Raw genomic sequence first — 23,148 nt, forward strand, 5'->3', positions numbered from 1 at the left:
TTGGCGGATCCATGCTGACTGTTCCTGATCACTTTCCTCTCCTCTATGTGCTTCAGAATTGATTCCTTGAGGACCTGCTCCATAATTTTTCTATGATTCTTTTTTAATTGCTTTCTTTTACTTTTTAATCAACTTTACAAGTTTTTATGGCGACAGAAAAGTAACATTTCATTTTCCTTTCAATCTGCACTCTCTCCCTGAAAGAGGTGCTGCTTAGGGCACATTCTTAGTATCATTAAGTCCCCTCTATTTTGAGGTATTGAGAGTTTTGCATGTATGCAGGAGTGCTTTTTAAGTTCTGAAAATTTGTAGCAAGTTAAATTTAAAAAAGAATAGAGTGCCCAAGTGACTTAGGGCTCAGATCCTCAAAGGTATTTAGCACCCCACACCCAGTGACTTAAGAACTGAGCCTAGAATGAATTTGGAAAGTAGAATTCTTTATAAAATTCAGAAAACACCATTAATTGCACTGTTATAAAACATGAAGCCCCCAGACCCTCTCTACCACATAACATGAAAGGCAAAGCCTAAGTTTCTTAAAGCCCTCATTTCATTAATTAAAAGAATAGTACTTAGCTTTGATCAGACTTAAAGTGCCATGTTCCTCCATGTTCTGAGCTCCACTTGCACTGACTCGAATAGGAAATGCAGGGACTCAGCACCTCAGAAAATTGGGTGCTAATATTCTCACTAATTTAAAATGAGAAACAACAAAATGCATCACCAACCCTGCTATAGGCTACATTAAACATTCCTGTTGCCAATGCATGTTTGATTATATACTGAGCACAGTTGGCGCATGACTTTTGAAAATGTGCCAGGTAATACATTTTGTAGTATGGCTCATTTTAACAGACTGGAATTTTTTAACAAATGTGAAAACTTACTGACCTTCCCCCGTGTTCTCTTGTACCTCAAGATATTCTCTAACATGTCCAGAGGGCCCAAGACCTACAGTTTACTCTACCCTGGTCTACACTAGGACTTTAGGTCGAATTTAGCAGCGTTAAATTGATGTAAACCTGCACCCGTCCACACGATGAAGCCCTTTATTTCGACTTAAAGAGCTCTTAAAATCGATTTCCTTACTCCACCCCTGACAAGTGGATTAGCGCTTAAATCGGCCTTGCCGGGTCGAATTTGGGGTACTGTGGACACAATTAGACGGTATTGGCCTCCGGGAGCTATCCCAGAGTGCTCCATTGTGACCGCTCTGGACAGCACTCTCAACTCAGATGCACTGGCCAGGTAGACAGGAAAAGAACCGCGAACTTTTGAATCTTATTACCTGTTTGGCCAGCATGGCAATCTGCAGGTGACCACGCAGAGCTCATCAGCAGAGGTGACCATGATGGAGTCCCAGAATCGCAAAAGAGCTCCAGCATGGACTGAACGGGAGGTACGGGATCTGATCGCTGTATGGGGAGAGGAATCCGTGCTATCAGAACTCCGTTCCAGTTTTCGAAATGCCAAAACCTTTGTCAAAATCTCCCAGGGCATGAAGGACAGAGGCCATAACAGGGACCCGAAGCAGTGCCGTGTGAAACTTAAGGAGCTGAGGCAAGCCTACCAGAAAACCAGAGAGGCGAACGGCTGCTCCGGGTCAGAGCCCCAAACATGCCGCTTCTATGATGAGCTGCATGCCATTTTAGGGGTTTCAGCCACCACTACCCTAGCCGTGTTGTTTGACTCCTTCAATGGAGATGGAGGCAACACGGAAGCAGGTTTTGGGGATGAAGAAGATGATGATGATGAGGTTGTAGATAGCTCACAGCAAGCAAGCGGAGAAACTGGTTTTCCCGACAGCCAGGAACTGTTTCTCACCCTGGACCTGGAGCCAGTACCTCCCAAACCCACCCAAGGCTGCCTCCTGGACCCGGCAGGCGGAGAAGGGACCTCCGGTGAGGTGTACCTTTTAAAATACTATACATGGTTTAAAAGCAAGCATGTTAAAGGATTAATTTGCCCTGGCATTCGCGGCTCTCCTGGATGTACTCCCAAAGCCTTTGCAAAAGGTTTCTGGGGAGAGCAGCCTTATTGCATCCTTCATGGTAGGACACTTTACCACTCCAGGCCAGTAACACGTACTTGGGAATCATTGTACAACAAAGCATTGCAGTGCATGTTTGCTGGCGTTCAAACAACATCCGTTCTTTATCTCTCTGTGTTATCCTCAGGAGAGTGAGATATCATTCATGGTCACCTGGTTGAAATAGGGTGCTTTTCTTCAGGGGACACTCAGAGGAGCCCGTTCCTGCTGGGCTGTTTGCCTGTGGCTGAACAGAAATGTTCCCCGCTGTTAGCCACTGGGAGGGGGAGGGTTGAGGGGGTAGCCACGCGGTGGGGGGAGGCAAAATGCGACCTTGTAACGAAAGCACATGTGCTATGTGTGTAATGTTAACAGCAAGGTTTACCCTGAAAGAGTGTAGCCACTGTTTATAAAATGTGTCTTTTTAAATACCGCTGTCCCTTTTTTTTTTCTCCACCAGCTGCATGTGTTTCAATGATCACAGGATCTTCTCCTTCCCAGAGGCTAGTGAAGATTAGAAAGAAAAAAAAACCACACTCGTGATGAAATGTTCTCTGAGTTCATGCTGTCCTCCCACACTGACAGAGCACAGATGAATACGTGGAGGCAAATAATGTCAGAGTGCAGGAAAGCACAAAATGACCGGGAGGAGAGGTGGCAGGCTGAAGAGAGTAAGTGGTGGGCTGAAGACAGGGCTGAAGCTCAAATGTGGCGGCAGCGTGATGAGAGGAGCCAGGATTCAATGCTGAGGCTGCTGGAGGGTCAAACCAGTATGCTCCAGTGTATGGTTGAGCTGCAGCAAAGGCAGCTGGAGCACAGACTGCCACTACAGCCCCTGTGTAACCAACCACCCTCCTCCCCAAGTTCCATAGCCTCCACACCAGACACCCAAGAACGCGGTGGGGAGGCCACCGGCCAACCAGCCACTCCGCCACAGAGGATTGCCCAAAAAAAAAAGTTGAAGTGCTGTGTGGCATTTTCCTTCCCTCCTCCACCATCCCTCCTGGGCTACCTTGGTAGTCATTCCCCTATTTGTGTGATGAATGAATAAAGAATGCATGAATGTGAAGCAACAATGATTTTATTGCCTCTGCAAGCGGTGATCGAAGGGAGGAGGGGAGGGTGGTTAGCTTACAGGGAAGTAGAGCGAACCAAGGGGCGGGGGGTTTCATCAAGGAGAAACAAAGAACTTTCACACTGTAGCCTGGCCAGTCATGAAACGGATTTTCAAAGCTTCTCTGATGCGTACCGCACCCTCCTGTGCTCTTCTAACCGCTCTGGTGTCTGGCTGCGTGTAACCAGCAGCCACGGGATTTGCCTCAACCTCCCACCCCGCCATAAACGTCTCTCCCTTACTCTCACAGATATTGTGGAGCACGCAGCAAGCAGTAATAACAGTGGGAATATTGGTTTTGCTGAGGTCTAAGCAAGTCAGTAAACTGCGCCAGCGCGCCTTTAAACATCCAAATGCGCATTCTACCACCATTCTGCACTTGCTCAGCCTGTAGTTGAACAGCTCCTGATTACTGTCCAGGCTGCCTGTGTACGGCTTCATAAGCCATGGCATTAAGGGGTAGGCTGGGTCCCCAAGGATAACTATAGGCATTTCAACATCCGCAACGGTTATTTTCTGGTCTGGGAATAAAGTCCCTTCCTGCAGCTTTTGAAACAGACCAGAGTTTCTGAAGATGCGAGCGTCATGTACCTTTCCCGGCCATCCCACGTTGATGTTGGTGAAACGTCCCTTGTGATCCACCAGAGCTTGCAGCACTACTGAAAAGTACCCCTTGCGGTTTATGTACTCGCCGGCTTGGTGCTCCGGTGCCAAAATAGGGATATGGGTTCCGTCTATGGCCCCACCACAGTTAGGGAATCCCATTGCAGCAAAGCCATCCACTATGACCTGCACATTTTCCAGAGTCACTACCTTTGATAGCAGCAGCTCACTGATTGCGTTGACTACTTGCATCACAGCAACCCCCACAGTAGATTTGCCCACTCCAAAGTGATTCCCAACTGACTGGTAGCTGTCTGGCGCTGCAAGCTTCCACAGGGCTATCGCCACTCGCTTCTCAACTGTGAGGGCTGCTCTCATCTTGGTATTCATGCGCTTCAGAGCAGGGGAAAGCAAGTCGCAAAGTTCCATGAAAGTGCCCTTACGCATGCGAAAGTTTCGCAGCCACTGGGAATCGTCCCAGACCTGCAACACTATGCGGTCCCACCAGTCAGTGCTTGTTTCCCGAGCCCAGAATCGGCGTTCCACAGCATGAACCTGCCCCATTAGCACCATGATGCATGCATTGGCAGGGCCCATGCTTTCAGAGAAATCTGTGTCCATGTTCTGATCACTCATGTGACCGCGCTGACGTCGCCTCCTCGCCCGGTATCACTCTGTCAGGTTCTGGTGCTGCATATACTGCTGGATAATGCATGTGGTGTTTAATGTGCTCCAAATTGCCAAAGTGAGCTGAGTGGCCTCCATGCTTGCCTTGGTATGGCGTCCGCACAGAAAAAGGGTGCGGAACGATTGTCTGCCATTGCTCTGACGGAGGGAGGGGCAACTGAGGACACAGCTTACAGGGTTGGCTTCAGGGAGCTAAAATCAACAAAGGGGGTGGTTTTACATCAAGGAGTATTTCAGGCAGGACTTCACGGAGGGTTCCAATAAGAAATGGTGCACCTAAGTAATTGTTCTTATTGGAACAAGCAGGTTTATCTGGCCTCTGATTGATACATGGCTAGATTTACCTCACTGCACCTTCTCTGTGAGTGACTGCAGCGTGACCTAGAGGAATGAGTCCCCTAGACGGGGGAGAGGGGGGAAGCAAATGAGTACAAAGCAAATCTGGTCTATTTCTTGTTTTGATACACTCCATCTATCTTTTACATCTTTGGCTGGCAGCAGATGGTGCAGAAGGACTGCATGCTATCCACATGTCAGGGTTGCTCGGCAGAAGATGATGCAATAGGACTGCTAGCAATCCATATTGCCTGCCTGCTCACCATAAGATGGTTCAATAGGACTGACTGCAGGACTAAAGAGAATGACTTGATCAAGTCACTCCAAATTTAGTCCCTGCGCCCATTTCTGCCCAGGCGCTCCTGGCCGACGTGGCCAGGAGCACCTCGGACATGACGATGACAGCTACCAGTCCTATTGCACCGTCTGCTGCCACAAGGCAACGGGTTGCTGCTACTGTGTACAATGCAGTACCGCGTCTGCCAGCACCCAGGAGACATACGGTGACAGTGAGCTGAGCGGGCTCCATGCTTGCCGTGGTATGGCGTCTGCACAGGTAACTCAGGAAAAAAGCGCAAAACGATTGTCTGCCCTTGCTTTCATGGAGGGAGGGAGGGAAGGGAGACCTGACGATATGTACCCAGAACCACCCGCGACAATGTTTTAGCCCCATCAGGCATTGGGATCTCAACCCAGAATTCCAATGGGCAGCGGAGACTGCAGGAACTGTGGGATAGCTACCCACAGTGCAACGCTCCGGAAGTTGACTCTAGCCTCGGTACTGTGGAAGCACTCCGCTGAGTTAATGCACTTAATGCACTTAGAGCATTTTCTGTGGGGACACACACACTCGAATATATAAAATCGACTTCTATAATTCGACCTAATTTCGTAGTGTAGACATACCCTCTGAAGGCATAAGTGAGACTGAAGTGGTGCATAGGCCTTGTCCTGAACGTGTGCACTGAGGTGAATTTCACTCCTCGTATTTAATTATTTGAAAATGTAGGATTAACTTGCACTAGTAGATCAAGGTGCTAATGGCTATAAAAGGAATTAGAGCAGGAATGTTACAAGAAATCCTTCTGCTGAGCTTGGAAGTGCATCTATGAAAGGGACTAGGTGGGACAGATGTTTGAACCAGCGCAGACCTTCAGTTGGGGCAGTAAAGCAATCCTAATGCAAAGAACCCTGAAATTCAGGCTTCTGAGCTACAAAAAGATCCCAGAGAATCTGTAATGTCCTTGGAGGACTCAATTAACCATCTCTCTACAGTAGGCCCTCATTTTCAAAGTTATCGATGTAGCAATGTATCAATGCAATGTACAATGTAACATTTGAAGTGAGCTGTAGCTCATGAAAGCTCATGCTCAAATAAATTGGTTAGTCTCTAAGGTGCCACAAGTACTCCTTTTCATATTCCCACCTTGTTCACACAAACACCTAGAGTGTGTGCAAATAAAGTATCTGTACTCACATGATTGGTTAGGCAGCTAATTAGCTGATGTGCATGCACAGTCTACTGATTTACGTGTGTGCATTGGCTGTCTTCGCTTCTGTTCAGCTTACACACATGTATTTGTGCATCTCTGAAACCTGGTCCCTTAGATCCCCAATTACCTGTGTCATGCTTGCTTTTCTTTCTCTGCATTTTGGCAGGGGTGGGGTGGATGAATCTGCTTTTCCTTTTACTACCACTATTCCCCAAATACTGGGTATGACTCTCATTGGTGGGCGGGGGGAAGAAGGGGGGAAAAGAGATCTGACACATGATTTCTGAATGGCTGAGGTTGGCAATACCTGAGACTTTACTTTTGTTCTTCAAGGAAGTGAACAACCAGCTAAGAAGGAACGTTTGGCTTCGAAGTATTTGTTTGCCTTTTTGGTGAAAACACACAATGGGCAACAGCTTTAGAGGCATGAAAAGCTCATTGGGGAACCCGCCTCCCCTACAGTGCACAAACAGTGCAGTGTCCTTTGGGGCCTGCGATAGACCCCCGTGATTCTTGGGATCTGGAAGTGTCAGGGATACACTCAGATTGGATTATGGAGCAGCATAGTTAAGGCTCCAGTTAAATTTCTGTTTAAGGTTGAATTTTGCATCCTCTGAAATCCATAAAAATGGTCACATCAGTCTATACATTGGTAGGTATGGGTCTGGGATAGAGTTTATGGCGAAAATCTGAAGTCTATTGAGACAGAACATCATAAAAATGAGGCATTTGCACAGTTGTAAATGTTTTTTAATTACAACTGTCAAACGATTAAAAAAATTAATCACGATTAAACAATACAATACCATTTATTTAAATATTTTTGGATGTTTTCTACATTTTCAAATATTGATTTCAATTACTACAAAGAATACAAAGTGTACAGTGCTCACTTTATATTTCTTTTGATTGCAAGTATTTGCACTGTATAAAAACAAAAAAATGTATTTTTCAAGTCACCTAATACAAGTACTGTAGTGCAGTCTCTTTATCGTGAAAGTTGAACTTACAAATGTAGAATTATGTACAAAAGAACTGCATTCAAAAATAAAACAATGTAAAATTTTAGAGCCTGCAAGTCCTACTTCTTGTTCAGCCAATCACTCAGACAAACAAGCTTGTTTACATTTGCAGAAGATAATACTGCCTGCTTCTTCTTTACAATGTCACCTGAAAGTGGGACCAGGTGTTCTCATGGCATTGTTGTAGCTGGCGCTGCAAGACATTTACGCGCCAGATGTGCTAAAGATTCATATTCCCTTCATGCCTTAATCACCATTCCAAAAGACGTGTGTCTGTGCTCATGACGGGTTCTGCTCAATAACAGTCCAAAGCAGTGCGGACTGACGCATGTTCATTTTCATTGTCTGAGTCAGACACCACCAGCAGAAGGTTGATTTTCTTTTTTGGTAGTTTGAGCTCTGTAGTTTCTGCATCAGAATGTTGCTCTTTTCAGATTTCTGAAAGCATGGTCCACACTCCATCCCTCTCAGATTTTGGAAGACGCTTCAGATTCTTAAACCTTGGGTCAAGTGCTGTTGTTATCTTTAGAAATCTCACATTGGTACCTTCTTTGTGTTTTGTCAAATCTGCAGTGAAAGTGTTCTTAAAACGAACAACGTGCTGGGTCATCATCTGAGACTGCTATAACATGAAATATATGGTAGAGCAGGAGGCATACAATTCTACCCCAAGGAGTTCAGTCACAAATTTAATTAACATTTTTTTTTAACGAGCGTCATCAGCATGAAAGCATGTCTTCTGGAATGGTGTCCGAAGCATGAAGGGGCCTATGAATGTTTAGCTTATCTGGCACGTAAATACCTTGCAATGCTGGCTACAAAAGTGCCATGTAAATGCCTGTTCTCGCTTTCAGGTGACATTGTAAATAAGAAGCGGGTAGCATTATCTCCCATCAATGTAAACAAACTTGTTTGTCTTAGCAATTGGCTGAACAAGAAGTAGGACTGAGTGGACTTGTAGGCTCTGAAGTTTTACATTGTTTTGTTTTTGAGTGCAGTTATGTAACAAAAAAAAATCTACATTTGTAAGTTGCACTTTCAGGACAAAGAGATTGCACTACAGTACTTTTATGAACTGAATTGAAAAATACTATTTCCTTTATCATTTTTACAGTGCAAATATTTGTAATAAAGAATAATATACACTGATTTCAGTTACTACACAGAATACTATGTGAAAATGTAAAAAAACATCCAAAATATTTAGTAAATTTCAATTGGTATTCTATTGTTCAACAGTGTGATTAAAACTGTCGTTAATCATGATTAATTTTTTTAATTGTGATAAATTTTTTTGATTTAATTGCGTGACTTAACTGTGATTAATTGACAGCCCTATTTTTAATTATTTGTGTGTCTGTGCAAAACTAAAGCCTGTGGCAGGAGACACGATATTTATGCCACCAGACTCTTTTTGCTGGGAGCTAGTGTCTGGCATGAAAAACAAGGTCTAAAATTTGAAATATGAAAAGTTATCCGACCTTCAGTTTGGAACTACAGAGTTGGCTGCCCTAGTGCAGGTGATCCAGTCATGGACTGTCAGTATCACGCACACAGAGTGCTCAGCTGATCTGAACTCCTGACACAGCTTTAGCTACCAGCACTTCCCACTGAGTCTAACAGGCAGTCTGGAGTGATAGGGAATGGGGAACTGGTGCTGGTGTCTCAGGATCTCAGCTAAAAACTGGACTCCCCCTGCAGCTGCTCCAGGCAGCAACCAGCTGCAGTTCACTGTCTGAGGGGCACGGCTGCTAGTGTAACTCCTGAGGCAGCTTCAGGGACAGGTCTCCCTTGGGGGGCAGTGAAAGAGGGCATTGGATCCCTGAGCCTTTCACAAAAGTGCCTCATACAGCTGTGGATCACCAGCAGAGGGAGCGCTGGGCTGGCGATCCACGGGTGTCTCCCCAGACAAGCACTGCCTGGGACATTTCTTGGTGGGGGCCAGCACTGGGATCATGGTTGATATGGGGACAGGGAGATTATTACCCTCTGGGACCTCTCCATGCTGTGGTGGGGGTCCCTCATCTGTACGAGCCCTAGAGCGCTGAAACTGCCATGCTTCACAGGGCAACTTCATCAGTATTGGAGCTGCCCTCTGGCGTCGCCACCTGCTGCTTCCCCTCCCTGTCCACCACCCAACCTGCAGCTCTAGGGCATCCACACATTGGGAGATTCCCCACCCTAGCAGCTTGAGGGGCATCTATCCATAGCCCCTTGCTCTCCCCTCATTCCACCTTCCCCACTGACATCCCCAGCATCCCTATACAGTCCCTGCTCACTGATGTCCCTGCAGGAGGCCATCCCTGCCTGCCCAGTATGCTGCTGGCCTGGAGGGAAGTGATTCCTCGCCTCTTCATCAGCACCTGTCTGAGCAGCCTCCTGTTGCTCCTCAGACTCCATCCCCTTGCTGGCAAACTTGGTAGGTAGCTACTAGAGAAACCTACATGAAACTGCCTCCATTGGTTTGCATTGTGCACCTCCAGGGAAATAGGAAAAATAAACGGGCAGCAGAAGCGGTAAGTAGGACAAACTGGCCCCCACTATGGGTGTTTACTAATCTAAGGTGGTGTCAGGGATATGGTTAAGGCACTGTTTGTGGTGGGAGAGCTTTCCAAGTTGACGCTGTCCCTTTAAATCACGTTCCAGCTATAGCTAATCAGCTTTCTGTAACTAAACCTGAACTTGTACGTGGCTACTACAACAAATAATCAGTAGTAAATTAGGGGAAAGAGGCGACATGGAGAGACAGCAGCAGCATACCTACACTGTGCCTCTTGAGAGGAGACCTTGATTGAGCTCTCTGATATCACCTGAAAATTCGTGGGGGGGGGGGGGGGGAAGAAGAGGGGAGAAGAATTTGATAAAAACTCTTCTATGGTCACTGATAATAACTGAGTGATTCAAAACATTATGTACAACTAAACAATGTTTACCTTGGAGATAATACATGGATCTTTCCAAGTATGCAGTGTCCCTCCATTGACACTAGGTGTTGCCCATGTGCTTTAGAAGCAGAAAGCACATGATACTAGAAGAGTACCAGGCACATGGCATGCTGGCAAGAGTTTGGGGACTAACAGGCACCTGTATACAACGTATGTGGATGAGCTAGCACGATCTCTTTTAGAAACGTTCCAAGAAGCATTTCCAAAAGGCACCTTTCCTGACTCACTTTATTCGACACCTGTTTTTCTTGTATTTGGCAGACTAAACTAACTCCTTCAGAAATGTGAATCTTATATACAGAGAGTACTTCTAAATTGTCATCTGAAAATATTTGCTAAATTGCTTGCTATATATATTGAAAGTAATCAGGGTGAGTTACACTAAAATCAAAGATTTCAGAGTAGCAGCCGTGTTAGTCTGTATTCGCAAAAAGAAAAGGAGGACTTGTGGCACCTTAGAGACTAACCAATTTATTTGAGCATAAGCTTTCATGAGCTACAGCTCACTCCATTGGATGCATCAAAAATCAAACTAATATGACAAATGCAAGCAAACAAAAACGTAAGAACTCAAATAGGAATGCAGGTCTCTAAACAACCCACTTAAGCCTTGCCCTTATCCTTCTTTGGGGTGTCATGATTTATTTAAGCCATAAACTCTATGGATCAGGGAGAAAGTTTCTAGTTATGGCACTGAAACAGAACACAGGAGGTCTAGATACAGTTCCTGGCTCTGGCACTGACTTCTTGTATGACTTTGGTCAAGTCACTTTCTCACTTTGTGTTTCAGTTTTCCTTCTTTAAAAAGGAGTTAATATTGCTTAAAGGTGTTCAGATACTAAATTGATAGCAACCACATAAGTACCTAGATTGTGCTTAGCATATTTTAGCTGTTAAATAATAGATAAAAACCATCTGTATTTATGACAGGAAATTTCACTTAAGGTATTCAGTACTCTACTATATGCAATGGACTCAGAAGAAAATTAATTACTAATGTGCAATATTTGGCCATTGATTTCTGTTGAATGCAGGCTAGACCACTTCCCCGCATTTTGTGAGTGAAATCTATACATTCCGTTTATCTGCTAAAAATTCCAAACATTTTCCCGCACTTCCATTTTGGAGAGAATGAAACCACATGTGTGCTGGATTCCATCCTGACCAGCAGCAGGAGTCAGGCTGGCTGTTTCCCCATGAGACTGACTTAAAGAGACCCCTGGCTTCCCACTCCCAACATGACAAGAAGATCCTTCCACTCTGATCTCTCACCACCCAATCCCAGTCCTATTGATTTCCATGAAAAAGAGTAAATTTTCTTTCTGATAAACTGAGATGTTTACAAATGTGGCTATTTGTTTTGTTTTATGTTGAGTGGTACAGGAATGCATATCAAATGGAATCACACTGTATTTATGAATCTGCATGGTGCCAAACACAGCCTGTCTGAGAACTCAAAAAGAAAAGGAGTACTTGTGGCACCTCGGAGACTAACAAATTTATTTGAGCATAAGCTTTCATGAGCTACAGCTCACTTCATCGGATGTATTCAGTGGAAAATCAGTATCCCATGCATCCGATGAAGTGAGCTGTAGCTCACGAAAGCTTATGCTCAAATAAATTTGTTAGTCTCTAAGGTGCCACAAGTCCTCCTTTTCTTTTTGTGGATACAGACTAACACGGCTGCTACTCTGAAACCTGTCTGAGAACTGTAATTCTATAATTACACCCATCAGAGATGCTCCAGTTCTCTTGTATTCTATAATATATGAATTTCTGCAACTAGCAGTCATCTCTAATCTCTGTTCCCTCCCACCCAGCAGCAAATTGAGGCAAAGATGTGGGGTCCATGTTTCTTGGCCTATGTTATTACCTCCTCACTGTTGGTTTGGATCTCAGATAGGAAGCCATCTGGAGGCCGGAGGTCTTTTGGCCTCCTGATGCTGCAGGGGTAAAATCCTCCTTTCCTTCGCAGAGCAAATGGGAAGGAATGTGATGTCTGGTCCCACTCAGGCCAGCTCCTGAATAACACAAATCTTTAGCCAAATCCCCCCCATTAGACCGAAGAAATAAAGAGAATGGGAAGTTTCTTTTGGGATTCGTTTGCTAAATTAATCTATTTAATGTTGACAAAACAGAAATAAAAAAAAATCACCTTCACAAATGGCTTCATTGTGTTCATTTGGACTGGGTGAGTTTGTGGCGGGGACGGATAGCTCAGTGGTTTGAGCATTACGTTTGAGCAAACCCAGGGTTGTGAGTGCAATCCTTGAGGCAGTCATTTAGGGATCTGGGCCAAAAATTGGGGATTGGCCCTGCTTTGAGCAGAGGGTTGGACTAGATGACCTCCTGAGGTCCCTTCCAACCCTGATATTCTAGGTTGCTTTCTTTCTTGTAGTCAGCAAAATCTCCCCCCAGAAAAGCACAGGTTTTCCCTTTACAACCACCTATTCCGCGCAGGCCAGGCATTTGGGAAGAGATTAGGCTCCAGGGTCCCTGCTGAGGCGCAAGGCCAGGGTTTTTTGTTTTTTTTTTGAAGCAGAAAAGAATTTTATTTGTGTAACACTTACAAAGAATCACCAAAAAGAATAAAGCAAAACTATGCAACAAAACAAGAGCAAACAGAAGGTATAACACAGCAGCCTTCAGGAGGGAGAAGTGTTCAGGCTAGCCTGGGCCCAGAGCGGGGGGGCTTCCTCAACACTCGTGGTCTTCTACCCTCCTGAATTACCTAGTGCCACGCCCAGTGTCACCGATTATTCCTCTCCTGAGAGTGCCCGACAAGATGGGCATGGCTGCGGGGTGGGCAGTTTGGGGGGGGGTTACACCCACGTGTTATAGGACCCCTCCTAGGTGACGATGATGGTATCCACAGCAGCAACGGCTGGGGTCTCTCGCTCTTCCCCTCAATCAAAGGGTCAGACGGAGGGAACCGGACGGGGTCACCGAGCAGAGAACCTCGGACAGCGCCCACCGTTCCTCAAAGGTGTCAAGGGAGTTGGTGGACGCCGCCCAGAGGAACTCTGCCCGGATACGTGAATGTACTGAGGATCGGAAAACGGCCCTACAATCGCAGGACGCTTCATTAGCCAACCTCCCCTCTCTGGTTTTATAAATGGCTGTTTTAGCTAGGGCTAGGAGGAGGTTAACCAGGAGATCTCGCGATTTTGTGGGGCCACGGATGGGGCGTGTGTAGATAAAAAGGTGAGGGGAAAAGTGGAGCCAAAAGCGTAATAAAATATTCGTGAGGAGCCAGAAAAGGGGCTGCAATCTGGCACACTCTAAATATACATGCGCCAGGGTTTCCCTCACGTTGCAAAAAGGGCAAGTATCTGGGATGGGGGGGTGAACCGTGTCAAAAACACGCCTGTGCTTACAGCTCCGTGAAGGAGCCGCCAACTAATGTCCCCGACGGGCCTCGGGACCAAAATGGAATACAGGCTGGCCCACCAAGGTTGCTCACCCTCCAAAGGTGGCAGGAGGTCCCGCCACTTTGTATCGGGGCGGGACACCAGGGTGTGGGCGTGAAGGGTGTGAAGCGTGAGTGTGTATAAATATTTCCGTGGCGCGATTTGGAAGCTGACAGGCTGCAGTTCATGCAGCCGGCTTGCAGTGAAAGGGTGAGGGGTTTGTTGGGATCTACGGGGTAGGGGCCCAATTGAAAGGTTCAGCGGGCCTGGGGTAGAGGGTGGGCGGGGTGCGCCCTCGCGCAGGGCTCGATTAAGATAAGCCCGAGCAGCGGGCGTCAAGGCGGCCTTCACCTCCTGAAGTACGCGCCGGGGGCGGGGGTATGAGGTCTGGAGAGCCCCATGCGCTGGGCGAGCGTCAGGGGATCCAGCCAGTCTCCCCGGTCATAGTCCAAGAGGTCTCCCACTCTCGTGACTTCCGCCAGGACCAAACTCTGGCGCACTGAGCGGGACTCCGCCGCCTGCACACGGAGCTGGGGGTTGTGTAGCAGGGGCTCCGTGAGGAGATCTGCTCCCACGGTGGCCGCCACGGACCTGGTCGTTGAGAACAGTTTCCAGGTCCGGAGGAGGTCCTGGTAGAAGACCGGCAGCCCGGAGAGGTCTCGCGGAAAACCTCTCAGACAGAGATAAAAGAGCTGCCGGTTGTATCGGAGCCCTTGGAAGTGGCGCAGGAAGGCGTGAGCCAGTATGCTCCACGTCAAACTACCTGCACTATAAAGGAGCCTCTGCAGGGCCTGGAGGCGGAAGACACGGACCTGAGTGTACAGACACTTCAGGCCCTGCCCTCCTTCCTTCAGGGGTAGATGAAGAACCCCAACAGGGGCCCAGTGCATTCCTGACCAAAAAAACTCTCGAATCGATGTCCGGAGGTTGGTCAGGAAACCCGGGGCCGGGACCAGGGTGTTGAGCCGGTACTAGAGCATGGACAGGACAAGTTGGTTAAGAACCAGTGCTCTCCCTCGGAGGGAGAGACATCGGAGTAGCCTCGTCCATTTCCGGAGCCGCTCTATTACCCAGCCTTCTAAATTCTGCCAGTTCTCCGGTGGGGAAGGGTGCGTGGCAGAAAGGTAAACGTCTAGGTAGAGCAGTGGACCCGCACTCCACCGGATGGTCTGAAGCGCGGGTGGGAGGGAGCTCACCTGCCGCCAGTCCCCCACCGCCAAGCCAGAGCTCTTAACCCAGTTGACTCGGGCGGAGGAGGCTGCCGAATAGATAGCCTGGCAAGCCTCCACCCGCGCCAAGTCGCCCGGGTCCTGGACCACGAGGAGTACATCATCGGCGTACGCCGACAGGACCAGCCGCAACTCCGGCTCCCGCAGCACCAACCCTGTCAACCTCCTGCGGAGGAGACAGAGGAAAGGCTCGATCGCCAGAGCATACAGCTGGCCCGAGAGGGGGCACCCCTGCCGCACTCCTTGCCCGAAGCTGACCGGCTCAGTCAGGGTCCAGTTGAGCCTAACCAAACACTCCGCGGAGGCATACAGCACCCGGAGAAAACTCACAAACTGAGGTCCGAATCCAAACGCCTGCAGAGTGCTCAGGAGGTACTCATGGTCTACTCTATCGAACGCCTTTTCCTGATCGAGAGACAGGAGGGCGAACGACAGACTGTCTCTACGCCCGAGTTCCAAAAGGTCTCGGACTAGAAATAGGTTGTCAAAAATGCTGCGACCCGGGACAGTATAGGTCTGGTCTGGGTGGATCACGTCTGCCATCACGGACCCTAGCCGCAGCGAGATTGCTTTCGCTAAGATTTTGTAGTCTGTGTTAAGGAGTGAGACGGAACGCCAGTTTCGTAAATCGTGGAGGTCCCCCTTCTTCGGCAACAAGGCGAGCACTGCTCACCTGCACGAAAGAGGGAGGACCCCGCCCTGCAAAGACTCAGCCCAGACAGTGGCTAGGTCTTGGCCAAGGATGTCCCAGAACGCATGGAAGAACGCCACAGTCAGCCCGTCCATGCCTGGAGATTTATTGGTGGGCATGCGACGGAGGGCTTCCGAAAACTCAGCCAGGGTGAGAGGCAGCTCTAGCCGGTCTCGGTCGCCCACGCTGACCGTGGGGAGTTGCTCCCAGAGCACTCTGCAAGCACCAGGATCGGTCGGATCCAGGGAGAAAAGGCTTGTGTAGAAGTCACGGGCCCTCCCACACATCTCCACTGGATCCGTGAGGGGGGCGCCGTCTTCTGCTAGAAGGCAGGTGACGTGTTTCTTGGCCCCCCTCATTTTCTCCAGGGCGTAGAAGAAATGGGAGCTTTGATCCATCTCCCGAAGGAGGTGGATGTGGGATCGAACAAAGGCACCTCGGGCCCGATGGTCCTCGAGGGCCAGGAGCTCCTCCCGCTTCTCCCGGCACGCTCCGCAGAGGAGCGGGTCTTCGGGGCTGGCGGCCAGACGCCTCTCCAGCTCTAAGACCTCCCGTTCCAACTGCTCAGTCGCTGCATTTCTCCGTCTGCTGGTTCCCCGGGTGTAGTCACGGCAGAAGAGCTTGGTGCGCACCTTCCCGAGATCCCACCATCGCCGCGCTGAGGGAAAGGCACGCCGCTGCTCTCGCCAGGCCAGCCAAAACTCCCGGAAGGACGTCACGAAGCCCTCATTCTCCAACAGGCTGTTGTTAAAGTACCAATAGGCCGGCCCCGGCCTCTCTGCACGGAGGGAGGCTGTTATAGTGGCTAGATGATGGTCGGAAAAAGAGGCCGGCCGAACGTTGGAGGAGTGGGCCTGTGAAAGATGGAAACGGGATAAATAAATACGGTCCAAACGAGAGTGGTGTGACCAATGGGCCTCCACCCGGACAAAGGTGAACGTGGAAGTGTCATCTGGGTGGTGATCACGACAGATGTCTACTGGGGAGTGATATTCGACTATTTCTCCGAGAATGTTCTCAGCGGCCGGGCTCAGCTCGGCCCCTGAGCGGTCCCGTTCCTCGAGGGTGGTGTTAAAGTCCCCTCCCAGGACTAGGCACTCGTGAGAATCTAGGGTGCCGAGGAAATCGGACACCCGCTGATAGATGTTTTCTAAGAACTTCCGTAATGCATTTCGCAGCTCACGGGGGGGGGGGGGGGTTGCGAGTTCCAGTTTGTTCTCTGGTGGGGCTCCTGCAAGGCCAGGGTTTGCAAAGCATCCACGCGCCTCCTGGGGCAGCTAGGAGCCCACAAGAGCCTCTAGGCAGGTTGGGCAGCGACCTCACCAGACCCCCTGGCTCCAACTTGGGGGCCTACAGACCTTTACAAGCTGGCCCGGCCTGGCCCTGCTCCAGCAGCCCCCATGTGCTGGGGCCCCGCCCAGGGCTGCAGAGAGCCCGCTGCCCGGAGCGGCCCCTGCTAGCGGTGGGGTGAGCCGGGGGCCCCAGCCTGTATGCAAATGGCCTACCTAATACATGCAAATATCGCCCCCGTTCTGCCAACACACGCCTCGGTTAGGTCAAGGAGCGGCTCGGGGGGCGCGCGCGCTGGGCAGGCGGTTGGACCCCCCGCAGCGCGCTCCGGGACGCGTGGCCCCCATTGGTTGAGGCGAACGCGCTTCCGTTACCGTGGAGATCATTCGCCCCGCCTCGGCCTGCGTGGCGGCAGCCGGGGCTAAAGCGTCGGGGCTGTTGCCAGGCGACAGGGCGCTCGCTGGGCCGGGAGCTGAGAGTCTGGGGAGAGAGTGAGTGAAATGCCGCCTGGGGATCCCCCTTGCCTCCCCCCGCCCCGGACCCCTGGGGACCCGCCCTGGCCGCCCCCCGGCCGGGACCCGCTGGGGACCCCCCCTGGCCGCCCCCCGGCCGGGACCCGCTGGGGACCCCCCTGGCCGCCCCCCGGCCGGGACCCCCCCTTGCCTCCCCCCGCCGGGACCCCTTGTGGCCCCCTTAAATCCCCCCAGCTGGGACCCCCTGGGGACACCCCTTGCCTCCCTCCGGCCAGGACCGTCTTGCATCCCTCCGCCCCCCGCTAGGGACCCTCCCTGCAAACCCCCTTGCATTCCCCGGTGGGACCCCCACGTGCATCCCCCACCCGGCTGGGACCTCCCTGGGACACTCCTGTATTCCCCCCACCCGGGACACCCCCTGCATCCCCCGACCGGGACCCCCAGTTGGGACCCCACCTGCATCCTCCCACCTCCTGGCTGGGACGCCCCCCCCTGCATCCCTCTGGCAAGGACCCTCCCTCTATCCCCCCACCCGAGACCCTCCTGCATTCGCCTGCCCAAGTAGCTAAACAATATTTGGGGTCTTGCTGGGTTGTTTCCAAGAGGAGGAGAAATTGATTATATGAAGCAGGTATTGCTTCAGTGCAAACCTGTGTATTTACAAAGAACGTACATGAAGTCCAAGTTTTTGATCACAGTAGGAAAAAACAATAGCCAGGCGTTTTCTTGCTCACAATTTCCAAGCCTGCCTCTCTAGCAAGTCCTGTGCCCCCCAGGAGCTCTGTCCCTAGGCTACCTCTGAGGGTTTCTCTCACAGCTGCTTCTCTCATTGTCTGGTGGCTTTCTGCCCCTCTCATGCACACAGCCTGTCAAACAATCCGTGTGCCTCCATGGATTCACCAGTCCCAGGGAAACCCCTCAGACCATGCAGCTTAACCTTACTCAGCTTCTCCATGCAGCTCCTTGGGCAGTAGCTCCTATTGACTCCAGCTATTTTACACTATAAATGGGCTTAATTGCTCCTCCCATTTAGCATAAAAGAAGGATGGTTAGTACACCCATCAATTTTAACCGGGTCTGTGATTCATGGAAGCCATTAACACCTTCTTTCAGCATAGCATCATTATTATTACTGGTATAATGCTACAGGTGTGCATGGTGCTTCATTCTGTATAATCCCCATACCAGGTAGGTGGTAAATCCTGCATTTCAAGAGGATCATACCTTCCCTCTTCCTCCTCTGCTCTATCTGAACAATGAAGAGAAGTTTCCAGTACTTGCAGAAGAGAAAGTTAAGGTGGAATTCCTGGATTCTGGTTTTGCTGCAGCTATTCCCAGCAGGAAATGAACAGCTGCCACTCTTAATATAGTTCTCTTTAATGAGCATTAATATATTGGGGGTGGGAGAGGAGTAAAGAAAACTTCCCTCCACTACTAGAGGGGAAGAATTTGAAATTTTGCCAAGATAGGACATCTCTTGTTATAGTGAAACTGATTTATAAATTGCTATGTATTTCTCCTGAAGGATAATAGTGAAGAATTGAAATCCGACTCTTCTTCTCCCTTAGTTTTAACTTTTAAAATAAATTTGTAGGGTTGCCAGTTCTTGTGCTGTCTCCACTCTGGTAAAATCCATGGAAAACAGAACAATTTGAATTGGCGTAGTACTGGGGTTCTTAACTGTGTCACATTTGCAGTTCCAAAACCATAGACACTTTTCTCTTTCCACCTCATTTCTTTTGTGTCCATATTTTAGATCTCTTGAAGCTGGTTGGGTGGAGTGCTGGAAGTGGGACAAAGTATGTGGTCTGAGGGAGTGGAAAAAATGCTGTTTGATTTATGCTCTCCCCCTCACACCTCTATGGAACTGATGGGTGGTGAGGAGGTTACACCAAAAACAGTGCCCCCGAATGCATAGAGCCCTGCAAATCTGCGATATCTGCTTTATACCCACAGGCAATGTTTGCGGATCGCAGATCAGATGCAGATACAAATTTTGTATTTGCACAGGGCTCTATGAATGCATTCCAACTCCATTCAGTTCCCTCTGGGGTCTTGGCAGCCACAGCTCCTGCAGCAAGGGAGTTTGAGTGAGTTAATACCAGTTAGTTGCCGGCAATGACTCATTAATTTATTTATGTAATCCCTGTTGAGGTTTGGGTAGGAGAGAAAGATCATGTTGCCATGTCCTTAGTCTTGTTCCTCCTCTTGTCCAACACCTCCCCACCATCAGATCCTAATATCTGTGGACCTGCCAAAGGTGGTCTTCTGTGAACCAGGAGATAAATAATGTAGGAGTGGCTGTCTGCCCCTCAACCCCCCTGCCCTTGATTTTCTTGAGGAGGAAAGGGGAGGCTCTTAATAGTTACATCATTTAATTAGAATAATTCCAAGAGTCCTATACAAATGTATCTGACTGATAAAGAAGAGGAAAGATTTGGAGAGGAAGAAAATTGTAAATTAGAGGTACATGTAGCTCCTCCACTTTCTGACAACTCTCCCTTTTCCTCCTGAAACTATTGGATATGTCTTTCAGCTAAACACATTCTCAAAATGCTTTGACGCTCACTCACTGCTGTTGTATGTAATCTAACGACCAGGTTAGTATCTGCCCTATTATTTTAATATAGTTTGTTGCAGTAATTTTTCTTTTTTCTTTCACATAGTTGGTTAATATCTGGGCATTTTAAATTCTACAACAAAATGGATTTAGATTTGTAATACCCTCCTTTGTTTTACTTTAAAAATTATGTATGTTTAATTTTTAGGTAACTATGTCTAAGAAGCTGTCGTTGCCTTCTTTAACTACCTCATCATCCACTGTAAATGGCAGAAACAATGAATGTACAAGTGCAGAACTTCCCACTTCAATCACTAATACTAGTAAACTGAGGGAAAGACTAATTTGTATGGCTCCAAAACAGATAGCAGCAAATCCTCAAGGTCTTAAATTCATACACAGCACAAAATCGCAAGAAAGAACAAGAAAGAGACAGCAAGCCATAAAACTGGAACCTTTGGTATGTTTAAGAGAAATATGATTTTTAAACTGATCTGTAAATGGGAGCTATTATATTTACAGTATAATAAAATTTTGTCCCACAGTCATTAACTGTAGTAAGATGTATATGCCAATTCTTCTAAAAAACTAGAAATGCAGGGCCAGATTCTCAGCTGATGCAAACTGTTGTAGCTTAACTGAAGTCACTGGCACTGTAGTGATTTACACCAGCTGAGGCTCTGGCCTGCAGTTTTTTGTATATGTAATATTAAGTAATACATGAAAGCTTTCTTTAGTCTTTTTTTTTTTAAAGAATATCTTCAACTAATTAAAATGTTGATTAGCAAAGGTGTTTTCAGTCCAAGTTTATATACTGAGAGGAAGAACCAGAACACCAGAAAAACTTGATTTCCACACAGTTCCCATTTGGTGTTGCAGGCAGAGGAACATTGTGACATCATAGGTAACTCTGCCGGTTATCACTCACTCACTCCAGTTCAATTGCATACTTCAACTCCGTTGTTTGAGTCAGCAAACGAAACTGCAGGTCAGGACTGAGGAGCTTGGACTGAGTTGGTGCACACAGGGGGCTCTGCTTCTGGTCAGGAGCTCTATAGGTTGAATAGGTATGAGGCTGCAGATTTGTTTCATGGCTCCCTCCACACTATACCTGGCTCAGGCAAGATCATTTACGTTTGCCCAGTCAGAAGTTCTAGTTCATCTAAACTGTGCCTGTTTGGGGCTGCAGTGAAACTCTTCTGCCTACAGCAGAAAACGGGCAGTCAAGGGGAGAGATGGCCAAGACAAGCAGCAGTTTTAGGGTTAGGGTCTAAAGGTACAGTTAGGGATACTGGAGGATATGAATGCTGACTGGCTAAGTTACTTCTCTTGTCACAGTGGTACTTCTCAGACTCCTCTGCCTCCAGCATCAAATTGATACCATTAAGGGGAAGTTGTTATTGATATGAAGTTGATAAAACAATGAAGAGGAGGAGTAGTTTAGCTGAATTAACAATAAATTTTAGCTTTAGTGTCAGTATCCTGGAACATTGCACGTCCAGGGATAGAAACTACGTTCCTGCCATTTCTACCACCTGCCAGCTCAGGAGCGAAGCATGCAACTCTTTGATATAAGACTATGCAATTTTACTTTTGTATTCCTTTCCTTCAAATTAATCATTAACTTCCTCTATTTTTTTATATTTTTTCCTCCCCCAAGCCTGTGCTAAAGGTATATCAGCATCAGAAACAGCCTGAATACATATATCAAAAGAACAGAGAGCGTTTATTAGCTTGTGGATTACTACAGCCTTCTCCCTCAGCAGATAAAAGAAAATGGTCTGCTTCCATGGAACCAATGGCATCCTATGTTCCTTTAGTTGAGCTTCCAGAGCATGTAAGAGAAAAGCAGGTATTGAATAGTGACCCTAATCATTAGCTGTTATGGACCCCCGCTCCTGTACTTCTCATTCTGTTGAAATCAGTGGGGTTTCTGTGTAAGGAAGAAATGCAGCCTTTTAACATGAGATAATTACATTGGCCCAGATTGATCCTTTCAGAGAAATCTGTGGAAGATAGCCTCAGGGAATGTGAGACAAACTTTCCTTTGAAGGAGCTGAGACCCTGTGGAGTTTGAAAAGGTGAGGGCTCCCAACCCCACAGGTCTGCAGGGAAGACACCTCTGCTCTTCCCTCCCCCATCCCACTTCCAGAACCTGCAAAGGTAGGAACTGCCTGCCTTTAGCCAGGGGAATCTGTCTGACCCACAAGGAGCAGTGTCATGGAGCTTGGCCAGTCCCATGTTATGATTCCACTGCCCTTCATTGTACTCCCAGAATTCCATGGAGTCCTAGTGATCTTTTAGCTTTTGATATTACTTGAAAACTCAAGAAAGGGTGATCACTTCTGGCCAGTCTTCATCAGGATGAAAAGAACCGGTATATAGAACAGTGCTAGTAAGGTAGAGGCAGCAAACTCTGAAGAAAGCTTTAACAATGAGAAAAAAATACTTGTATTTCTTCTGTTCATGGCTTTGCCCTTACAAGATTCTTTATTGAGAGCTATATCCGACAATAGCCTGTATATTCCTTTTCTTAATGGGTTGCTTCCTTCTTTTCTTTCCCCCCAAATTCATTTCCCTAGGCTCTGATTTTATATTTAAATATTAATTTTGCAATTGGTAATATCCTTGAATTAAGAAAATTATAAAAGGGCATTGTCATGACATAAGGATATTTTGCCATGTCTGATGTATTTTTTCTGTAAACTGATATCTAATTTTGCTTTTATTTTAAGGGACAGCAGCAAAGCCCCAGTAAGGTACTAACTCCTAGTCCTCCCAAACAGCTACGTACTGCTCTAAAGCCAAGTGCCTGTAAATCTTCTGCCTCTCCACCTTCTTATGTTTTTAATGAAACAGAAGATGTAATTAAAGCTAACATTACAGATCCTCTGAAAATTATTAAAATAATATGTGAAAACAAAAATCTTGGATTCCTGTACATGACTCCAGCAGTTCCGAAGTCATCCATTAAATATGATACTTTTAATTTGAAGTGAGTTATTTTTTTCAAGCTATTTATTCAGATTATGCATCGACACTTATTGTTAAACTTTATAACGAGCAGTGTTTATGTATTATACATCTACTTAGTTATGTTTATGTATTATAGTTGTATATACAGTACATATAGTAATATATGTATTATACATCTACTTAGTTTTTATAGTTATAACTATAAGCACAAGACAGTTAGCCAGACAATTAATTTTCCCCTTTATATTTTATCATTTAATTCTTTAGAAATAGTTGATATTGGAACTGTT

General features: G+C 47.5%; 1 protein-coding gene across 7 annotated transcripts in view; it reads left to right on the plus strand.

Annotated features, from left to right (window-relative positions):
- The first annotated feature begins 17,258 nt into the window (after nucleotides 1-17,258).
- DNAH6 (dynein axonemal heavy chain 6) overlaps nucleotides 17,259-23,148 on the plus strand; it is a 192,229-nt gene continuing 186,339 nt past the window's right edge. For 5 of the 7 annotated variants that reach the window (XM_073345870.1, XM_073345872.1, XM_073345875.1 and 2 more), the window contains exons 1-4: nucleotides 17,259-17,340; nucleotides 20,091-20,342; nucleotides 21,543-21,734; nucleotides 22,618-22,877. In XM_073345870.1, coding sequence (XP_073201971.1) covers nucleotides 20,097-20,342; nucleotides 21,543-21,734; nucleotides 22,618-22,877 — 698 coding nt within the window. In that variant the 5' untranslated portion in view covers nucleotides 17,259-17,340; nucleotides 20,091-20,096. Of the gene's footprint in view, nucleotides 17,341-20,090; nucleotides 20,343-21,542; nucleotides 21,735-22,617; nucleotides 22,878-23,148 lie in introns of those variants that run through there. The other 2 variants (XM_073345871.1, XM_073345874.1) reach the window with 2 other exon arrangements.

The sequence above is a fragment of the Lepidochelys kempii genome, chromosome 5, assembly GCF_965140265.1.
Source record: "Lepidochelys kempii isolate rLepKem1 chromosome 5, rLepKem1.hap2, whole genome shotgun sequence".
Lineage (NCBI taxonomy): Eukaryota > Metazoa > Chordata > Testudines > Cheloniidae > Lepidochelys > Lepidochelys kempii.